General features: G+C 42.3%; 2 protein-coding genes across 3 annotated transcripts; one reads left to right on the plus strand and one right to left on the minus strand.

Moving 5' to 3' along the window:
- Window positions 1–34: 34 nt before the first annotated feature.
- On the minus strand, window positions 35–3,426 carry alg11 (ALG11 alpha-1,2-mannosyltransferase). The gene is made up of 5 exons (XM_086128793.1): window positions 3,342–3,426; window positions 2,452–2,673; window positions 1,773–2,144; window positions 1,142–1,707; window positions 35–1,069 (listed from the first exon to the last, which is right to left on the minus strand). The coding sequence occupies exons 1-5, from the start codon at window positions 3,395–3,397 to the stop codon at window positions 786–788; spliced, it is 1,500 nt and encodes a 499-aa protein (XP_085984919.1). The 5' UTR covers window positions 3,398–3,426; the 3' UTR covers window positions 35–785.
- Window positions 2,649–8,462, plus strand: cpb2 (carboxypeptidase B2 (plasma)). Of its 2 annotated transcripts, XM_086128815.1 has the most exons (12): window positions 2,649–2,705; window positions 3,778–3,884; window positions 3,986–4,061; window positions 4,986–5,110; window positions 5,245–5,353; window positions 5,443–5,544; window positions 5,755–5,856; window positions 5,931–6,041; window positions 6,118–6,208; window positions 6,963–7,165; window positions 7,912–7,996; window positions 8,072–8,462. In XM_086128815.1, the coding sequence occupies exons 1-12, from the start codon at window positions 2,649–2,651 to the stop codon at window positions 8,284–8,286; spliced, it is 1,383 nt and encodes a 460-aa protein (XP_085984941.1). In that variant the 3' UTR covers window positions 8,287–8,462. The 2 variants fall into 2 exon arrangements, with proteins under 2 accessions (XP_085984941.1, XP_085984933.1); XM_086128807.1 differs by lacking the exon at window positions 2,649–2,705 and having other exon boundaries at window positions 3,753–3,884.
- Window positions 8,463–9,309: the final 847 nt, after the last annotated feature.

Consider the following 9,309-nt stretch of genomic DNA (forward strand, 5'->3'; position numbering starts at 1 on the left):
ACCGATGTGGTTAAAAAGCTCCTCGGTGGCATGATTTGCAAATCATTGTATTCTTTTATTTATGTTTGACAAAAAGACTGCTTGGATTCGCAACGCCTCCTGTGCTCCCTGAACTCTTGAAACTCTTCTCAACTTTTGTCCAGCATTATTGATTGTGCCAATTCAACTTAAACTAAGCCTGACAGGAGAACATTTGCAAATGTGGTTGAACTTCACTTTGCACAAAGTATTTTCCAACAGTTCCTGATGTATGGTTGCTTTTGTTTTTTTACTTCCGAGGTCACGGGAGGAAGCTTCTTTCAACACCATCAGTCAGAATTTCCTTCAGGGTTGAATGTTTATGTACAATTCCAGTGAAAAGTCATTTCCATCCATACAACCCATTGTCAGTTGAACCTGAAAGTATTCAGTCAAACAGTAAACAGCGCACTGAAAAATTATTTGGTCCTCCTTTGATTCATTCCGCATTTGTTATGGTGCAAACAGGGTCTGAAGTTTCCAATACAAGTTTCCTCGGTTTGAGGTGCCCCCAACATATGTGGTTTCTGAAGTGAGATTTCTGTCTAATAGGTCTTCTTTTTAAATATATACATCAATTATAAGTTTACTCTTGTACTGAGTTAAGTCGTCGCTGTAGGGATGAAACTGTGGTAAATAAGAATCATACAAATAACAAATGTTGGAACACAAGGTTTTCGGAATGTCCCGTAAATGTCCCCAAGTGCAAAGTTTCAAAGGCTCCAGTCGCAAATTGCATCTATACAGTCCAAAACATGCAGTCCTTTTCATCGTTCAAGCGTCCCCATCAGCACTTCCAAAATGGCCAGCAGAGACGCTTCAAACTCTTGATCTGAGAAGCGAGCCACTGATTGGCGAGCATTGCGTCGTATCTGCAGGCGGGTAGAGGGCTCCAGACTTAGGATCTCCTCAATGGCCTCAGCATAGCTGTCCTCGTCACCGGCAAGGAAGCCCGTCTGGCCTCCCTCGAAAGGCACCACGATGTCAAGCTTGGGACCACCGGACTTGTGGGCAAGGATCACTTTGCCTGCCGCCATGCACTCCACAACACCTGAAAGCGGGGGAGGGATGACACAGCGGTCAACACATTCCACAAACAAAGAGGTCAGTGATGCTCATTTACCAATTCCAAAGTGCTCATTCCACATGGTGTGCAGTCCAATCGTGGCCCCGCCCAACTCTTTTTTTAACTCCGCAAAGGGGATGTTCAATTTAAACTCCACTCTGTCGGCCACACCCAGTTCCTGGCACAGCCCCCGCAGCATCAGTACCCTGTCCTCGTCCTCATGATTCCTGCATCCTCCAATCAGGATCAGCTTCAAAGTCTCCCTCCCCACTGCGGCTTCCCTTCGCCGATCCAACACCTTCTTGAAAGCTTTGATCTGCAACTGGTGATCCTTCTCAGGCCGGAACTGCCCGATAGAGATGATCGAGTGGCATTTTTGCTCCTCGTCCTCCTCTAGAGGGATGTCCAGGAATGCGCTGACGTCGCAGGGTGGGTAGACCACGCTGGTGCGGTTTGAGGCCTGCCAGAGTGACAGAATGTGCTCAAGCGTCCAGGAGGAGTTGACCATAATGAGGTCACTGCAGGAGCCGGCCATGCCATAGAGTAGACTAAACAGGCAGTAGTAGACGACTTTGACGGCGCTCAGGAACAGACTGTCAGATATGTAACCTGGGTTGTTGAACCTGAGACGAGAATAGTTCATAATTAGGGTCACCGCTTCATCTGTATTATGGAAGTAAAAGCATACCTGGGGTTCCTTTCTCTCACCACCGACAGCATGTCAGTGCTGATGGTGGGGTAGTGGACATAAGCGCATACGCTGCATCCTCCCAGGAAGCGGAAAAGTGGCAGAGTGAAAGCGTATCCCATTGAGTCGATGTAAATGTCAGGGACAAATTCTGTGAGCGCCTCCCATCCCAAGAAGATGGAGCCGATGCTTTGACCGAACAGGGTGAAGTGAGGGAACAGACTGGGCTCTACAAGAAGTCTCAGCCTCAGGAACACAAAGTGAATCGGCCGAGGAAGCACGATGTTGAATCGGCGCCGTGCCCCATCCACAATCTCGTGGGCCGAAACGCCCAGGTCGCCTGTGTAGACCACAATGTCGACATCTGGGTACCTGCGTAGACAGGTGGAACACACATCGTTGATTTAACTCTCGACTGTTATAGTATTTTATTCTACCACTGATGACTTTAGATCTGCTTGATATTTTGCACATTGTCTCACAGTTGTCATTGGGTGGTACCACCACACTACGGCTCACTTACATTACCGAATGTTCTTCCATACTTATTTGTCATGTCCTTGTTTCTGATGATACTAAGGCAGCGTGTTATATTGGAGACAAATTCCTTGTGTGTTCTACATACTTGGCCAATAAAGATGATTCTGATTCTGAATTTAGCACAATCCGTCAAGCGTACCTTCGCTGCAGAGCCCTGATCGCACACCAGAGCACCCTCTCTCCCCCACCGCCAGCGTTGCAGTAGGGGTGGAAGAAGGCCACTGCGTGACGTCTGGTCCTTGCGTATCGACTGTTCCTTTTCCCTTTCAGCCACAAACGCACTGCCAGCATCAGCAGGACCAACACGGCAATCAGAAGCAGACATACAAACAGTACATGGAAGAGCACCTTCCACAGGAAGCTATAACACAGCAGTCCAACATAAACACTCAGGTAAACAATATGTTTGTCATTGTGGTTGTGAGGTTACAATATACTGCATCACACTTAGAACTGTAATAATGTGTTGTCACTCTCATGCGCAGTGTATGAGTTATCTTTTCACAGTATGTTGCAATATTTTCATACAGCACTGCAAACTGCACGCCTCATTTGGGTTATTTAGATTATGAGTATATGAATGGGGAATATAAAACCTAAGTCTTGGAATGAATACATGTGAGAAGAAAAACTGCACATAACCTCTCTGCGAACGCACTGTGAATACGATGAACAATTGACAAAACAACCCACGTGTATCTGCAGTGCCATCTACAGCACCTCAAGGAGATGCGCAGATACGAAGGTGATTCGTTTTGTGTTTATGGCCTAGAAGACTTGCAAGAAATGCATTTTCATTTCAAGTATTAACTATAATTATGACTACTAGTGCGTTACGTCGTCGCGGTGGGAACGCAAACTCCCGTCGTAAAACGTGGGCTCATGTGCACTGGTTAGCTTTTACACTAAAACGAAAATAAAAACAATCCTACTGCGAGAAAATCTAGGAAATGGCAAAGGTTTACAAAGTCGATTAAGATCTTTTCGTGTACAAAATGTGTGTAGAGTGTGACCGGCGTACATACATACCACAGACACAGAACGAGTTCGTCGTGCGCCGACATTTTGCCCACAGACACAAACATCAAACTGCACGCGTCATCTCTTCAACTTGTTGTGGCGGCACTTGATTAGCGCCGTCTATAGGTGCGGATGTATAACTACATCACAACTACTGTAACAGTATAACTGGTGCTCATGAGTGTCAAATTAAAAAAAAGAACTGTCATCTATCTATCCATTATCAGAACCGCTTATCCTCACAACGGTCGCTGGCTTGCTGGAGCCTATCCCAGCGAGTAATTTTAGTTGTTTTCCATATGGTTAAATGTGTTTCCAGAGCAGGATTTTAGCGGTCTGCTCCCTATAGCCTGACGGATTGATCTATGCCCCTCCTCTCTGAAAAAATCCAAAGTTTAACTTCTGAATAAACACTGAAATCAATAACAGCTCCCTACCCTTACAGTTTGAACGAACGTCTGTCATTCGCACTGGTTCCATCATGAAGGCACTTGTGATTTGGTTTCTTTTAATGGGCCACCTCGCCAAGATGGGACACTGCACTGAAATACAGTAAGTTCGATTTTTCTGTGTGTGATGAAGGTAACAATTATAGTAGAATGTCAATCCAATTATTCGGCCTATGTTTGTTTTCTTTTTTCTTTTTTGTGTAGCGACCAAATTCTGTCAATCACACCAACAACACCAGAACAAGTGGGGATTGTGAAGAATATCTCCACTCAATATGAGGTAGAATAGATTGGCAGTTACAGTCCCCTCCAAAAGTATTTTAACGACAAGGTCAATTCCTTTGTTTTTGTAAACATTTGGATTTGAGATCAAAAGGTGAATATGAGAAAAAAGTTAATTCCTTTTATTTCATGGCATTAACATGATCTACATTTAGATGTATTGAACAACTCAGGACAGAGCCCTTTTTCTTGAAGCCATCTACTTTTCAAGTGAACAAAAGTATATGAAGAGACATTATTAATGTTAAAGTGAAAAATAATATCTAATAATTGGTGACATAACCCTTACTTGCAATAATTGCAGTTAAGCTTGCACCCCATTGACTTTACCAGACGGTTGCATTCTTCATTTGAAATACTTTTCCAGGCCTTGACTGCCACCTCTTCTTGTAACAGTGGATTGTGATACATTCACCCCTGCCCTGTATAGTGATGTCACTGGCTGTTGTCTTCGGGTGTTCCTTTACAGCTCTCACAATCAACTGCTATTGATACCCTTGGTCAACTTGTTCGATGTACATCAGTTTCTTTCTTTTTTACAACATTCCAAATTACTTGTGCACGTGTGAAATCCAAAGCACAAAACAAGCACGACAGTATCTAATGTTTAAACAATGAATGTAAAAGGCTACACAAAGCAACTAGAAACACCGATCAGTCACTGTTCCAGTATTTTTGCTCACTTGAGGCTCCAAACAAAAGGTACTCTGTCCTGAGTTGTTTAACAGATCTCGATGTTCATACCATGAAATCAGCGCTTTTGTCTCATAGCTGTATTCATCTTTTGATCTAAATCCAAATGTCATCAGTATAGAGCAAAAAGAAATGAATTGACCTTGCTGTTCTAATACTGTTGAAGGAGACTGTATTTTGCTGTGTTTTACTTCCGCTTCTGCATTGTGTCCGTGCGACATGTCCGCAGACCGCATTGTGGCAGCCCGTCGATGCCCAGTACATCCAAGAAGAAACTCAAGTTCACCTCTTTGTTCCTGCAAACAGCTCAGCCACAGTCAAGGGTTTGCTGCAGCAACATAACATAGCACATGAGTATGTCTACACACACACACACACACACACACACACACACACACATGCTCTCTCTATATATATGTACCAGTATGTATCTATGTGTATAATCCAGTGGAGCAAAAAGCGTTTGTCAATCTGTGTTTTTTTTTAAGAGTGTTACTGGACAACACCAATCATCTGATTGAAATGCAGACGAGGAACGATTCCACCGACCCGAGAAGCAGCACAAGTTTCTATGAGCAATATCACAGCCTAGAGGATGTATATGGCTTCCATCACACACTGGGTTCCTTCATTAGGCAGGGATGACCTGCTCTCATTTGTTGTTGTTGTTGTTGTCTGCTTTTCAGATCTATTATTGGATCAACAGGACCGCTCAGGACCACCCAAACACTATCAAAACCATTCTTCTGGGTTCCTCATTTGAAAAGCGACCGCTCTACGCTCTGAAGGTGCACATGTTCAACTATTAATCAAACGCAACAACTCTGATCGGATAAGCATAGAGATGAGTTTCTGAACATGATGCTGGATCCTATCCAATTGAAACTTGGTTTAGCTTTTGGCCCTCCAATTTTCGACACCATTAATGTGTGGATTTTCCCCAACATGTAACGGTATCATCCTGATAAAATAGTAATAATATTTTATTCCACTTTCAGATTTCACTGAATAGTGAGAATAAGAAAGCCTTGTGGATTGACTGTGGGATCCACGCCAGAGAGTGGATCTCTCCTGCCTTCTGCTTGTGGTTTGTACAATATGTGAGTACATCTGGTTTGTAAATTCTGTGTGTCAGTCCAGAAATCACTTGGGTGGGACGTTCTGTTCTCCGCAGTCCTTAGCTTTTTACAAGCAAAACCAGGACATCACTGACATTTTAGACAACATGGATGTTTATGTCCTGCCTGTGATGAATCCTGACGGGTACCTTTACACATGGACTACGGTAAAAGAGCATTCGGCAGCAGTGGACAATCATTTATCGAAGATATTCAATTCTGCATATTTTTTGTGTGGCTCAGAACCGAATGTGGAGGAAGAGCCGATCAATCCATCCAAATAGCTATTGCGTTGGTGTTGACCTTAACAGGAACTTTGACGCAAACTGGTGCAGTAAGTCTCCCTTAGGCTCAAACACATACGTACACACGTGGACAAAATTGTTGGCACCCTTCTAGTATAAAAAATAAATTAAATTTTTAAAAAGTGTTACTGATGTAGCTTGAAACTAATACCTGAACAGATTAATTTAAAAATATAATAATAATAATAATAATTCTGGCCTGGACACACAACTCTCATTGAAAGCCCAAGGAGAATGTTTGCTTCCCTCAAAGAACAAAATATGAAGTGTCAAAACCATCATTTATGTCCCAAATTGGTTTGTTATGCCACTGGGATTTTGTTCAAGTTCAAATTCAAGTTCAAGTCAACTTTACTATCAAATGTGCTTGCTCTATGTGCAACATACAGCACAGATGACATTTTTTTCTTCTCAACCACAGGAGAGAGAGGAGCCGCTGCGGTTGCCCGCGCCGCCATCAACAGAACAGTTAACATAAAATTACAAAATAATACAACACAACATATAAGACACAGACAGTCGTGCAATCTTAACCATTTTTCCTGCATATCCTTGGGTGTTTGGAGCAGTCATAGATGAAAGAGAGAATCAAAGTGTCCTTTCACCAGTGGAGCAAAGACGTCATTCTGAATATGTGCACACGTCTACTATAAGTATAAGTTTATTATTTAAGTTTATTAAGTTTATTTATTGAATGGTAGGGTGCAAAAAATATTGTCCATCTGTGTAGGCTGTACAGTGTTTTCAAAAGCCTTGGATTTGAGGCCTGTGTTTGACCACCAGCGGAGGGAGCCTCCAACGATCCCTGCAGTGAGATCTACTGTGGTGCCTTCCCTGAATCGGAACCCGAATCGGAGGCCGTAGCCAACTTTCTGCGCAGTAAGAAGGACACCATCCAGCTTTACCTCAGCATTCACGCCTACTCTCAGATGCTGCTTTTCCCATACTCCTGCACCTTGGATGAGGCCCAGAACCACAATGAGCTGGTGAGAACTTCTCCCCAGCGCAAGACAGAGGCGCAGTTTTATTTAAGCCGATGTCAGACGACACGAATGCATTCTGATTTTGCGCCAGCCGACATGTCACAGACAAACGTCGTGTCTCACAGCCGATTTTGAGTTTTTGTGATGCATTGTAGCCGGTGTAGTCTGACATACTCAACTATTGGTCGTGAGGGGTTTAAGACGCTTCACAATCACGATCACGAAAGTCTGGTACTTCCAAATTTTTATTTGTCTTGACGCATCACGTGACATGTCCTCCATCATCTTCCATTGGTTTGTCGACATTGAACAAATGGAAGACAGTGCCCTCCTGGTTTTGACTAGAGACTGGACGTGGCGCACACCATCACAATTTGGTGTGGACAGTGACTTGAACAAAGGGGGAATATTGGAGAGTATCCGTGGCATTTCCACTCGTGCTGCCTTTACTAACTGCAAAGCTTGTAGCGGATTGGTAAACGGGGCATTAAATAAATTCGGTCCCTCAAGTTCTTTTGCAAAATAAACAGTCCATCCAGTCCTCTCCCCACCATTTTTTTTTTTTTTTTGGGCGAAGTGACTTTGCCAGCTGTATGTCCCACCTCCCCGACGGACCTGCACGGTCTGCACCGATGGACTGAATCTTGACGGAAGCACGCGACGACTCATAAATAATGATAAAAGATACGTTTATAACACACAAGAACATATATTTCTTTTCTAAGTGTGACTTTAATCTCTTATTTTAGCTTGAGATGGCTCAAGATGCTTCCCGAAATATCAGACGATATTACAGAAACACTTACAAATATGGTGCAGGAGCACAGACGATATGTGAGTGAGTTCATTTACATTCAAGCTCATTTGACTGATTTAAAGTACTGATGCATAGCTCTAACTATTCTGCAGACCTGGCTCCTGGGGGCTCTGATGACTGGGCGTACAATCTTGGCATCAAGTATTCGTTCACGTTTGAGCTCCAGGACCGTGGACGCTATGGCTTTCTTCTGCCACCATCTCACGTTTCCCAGGCATGCAATGAAGCACTGCTTGCTGTGAAGACCATTGCTCGAAGGGTCATAGACAAAACAAAAGCTTCAATAAGTCCTTCTTCAACTGCTTAAGTAGCAGTACAACAAAAAAATACATGATAATAAAATTAGGATAAACCCTGAAAATGACTGTGACTGTGCTCAATTTGTGTGTGTTTTCCCCCCACCGGTTGACAAGAGCTCAGATCTCACAGTGAAAGTGCTTGAAATTATTTATTTTTTACAATAAATACAGCTTTTTGACGCAGTGTATTTCTTTTTTGCTGATGTATTCCTTTTTGTATAGGAACATAACAAAACATTAGAGTTGGTATTTAAACAGTTCTCTTCATCATGCCTTTCACATTTTGACATCATGAGATAAGCACACCTAAAAATTTATGAAAAATATGATTTAGGCAATTATTTTTTATAAAGGAATGATTTGCTACGTCGTCCGTTAATTCGACCAGGCACAACTTTATGACTGACTGCTTTAACAATATAATAAAATCCAATACAACACCCGTATTTAAAAAAATATTTTCTAATAACATTGATCAGATTTTATCAATACAGTTACAAAAGTATTAATTCAATAGCGTGGTTTTTTTTTGTGTGTATTATTATTTTGTGCTTGAACTTTACAGTGGCGTGTATACTGAGTTCAATCTAGTATTTTTTATTACCCGGATACACGGGGGATTAAACATAATGGGAACAGCTCTCCATCTCATTCATAAAAATTCCAGGTCTGTATTTTAGCTGTGTCTTGAACCACGAGATAACTTAGGTCCAAATGAATGGCATCTAATGGCTGTAACTTAAACCAGATTTATTTATTTATCTATTTATTTCAATCCAATCAAAAATGGTTTATGAGTACAGCAGACATGTAAATTGATGGGTTCGTTGTTTTTAGTGGATAGCTCTACTTTAAGAATGGGCAAAAGGAGAGATGGAATCCTTTGAATGCAGTTTTATTAAAAGGGAAAAAAAGACGACTGCACCGCAGCACCTTCTAGCGCACAACTCCTTTTTCCGGCTATTAAAACACTTCCTGTTTCCTTCAGCCAATCAGACGCTCTCAATATAAACATGTTTAAGAAATTATTA

The sequence above is a fragment of the Hippocampus guttulatus genome, chromosome 1 (genome assembly GCF_054856545.1).
Source record: "Hippocampus guttulatus isolate MCC_2025c chromosome 1, RoL_Hgut_1.0, whole genome shotgun sequence".
Taxonomy (NCBI): Eukaryota; Metazoa; Chordata; class Actinopteri; order Syngnathiformes; family Syngnathidae; genus Hippocampus; species Hippocampus guttulatus.

Excerpts from the sequence above, each read along its gene's own strand:
- cpb2 (XM_086128815.1), top strand. The coding sequence starts at position 2,649 with ATGGAAGAGCACCTTCCACAGGAAGCTATAACACAGCAGTCCAACATA. Across the intron at positions 4,062-4,985 it reads ATATCTCCACTCAATATGAG|ACCGCATTGTGGCAGCCCGT; the intron begins GTAGAATAGATT and ends ACATGTCCGCAG. Across the intron at positions 7,166-7,911 it reads CCCAGAACCACAATGAGCTG|CTTGAGATGGCTCAAGATGC; the intron begins GTGAGAACTTCT and ends CTCTTATTTTAG.
- alg11 (XM_086128793.1), bottom strand. The coding sequence starts at position 3,397 with ATGTTTGTGTCTGTGGGCAAAATGTCGGCGCACGACGAACTCGTTCTG. Across the intron at positions 2,674-3,341 it reads GAACTCGTTCTGTGTCTGTG|CTTCCTGTGGAAGGTGCTCT; the intron begins GTATGTATGTAC and ends GCTGTGTTATAG. Across the intron at positions 2,145-2,451 it reads ATCAGGGCTCTGCAGCGAAG|GTACCCAGATGTCGACATTG; the intron begins GTACGCTTGACG and ends CTGTCTACGCAG.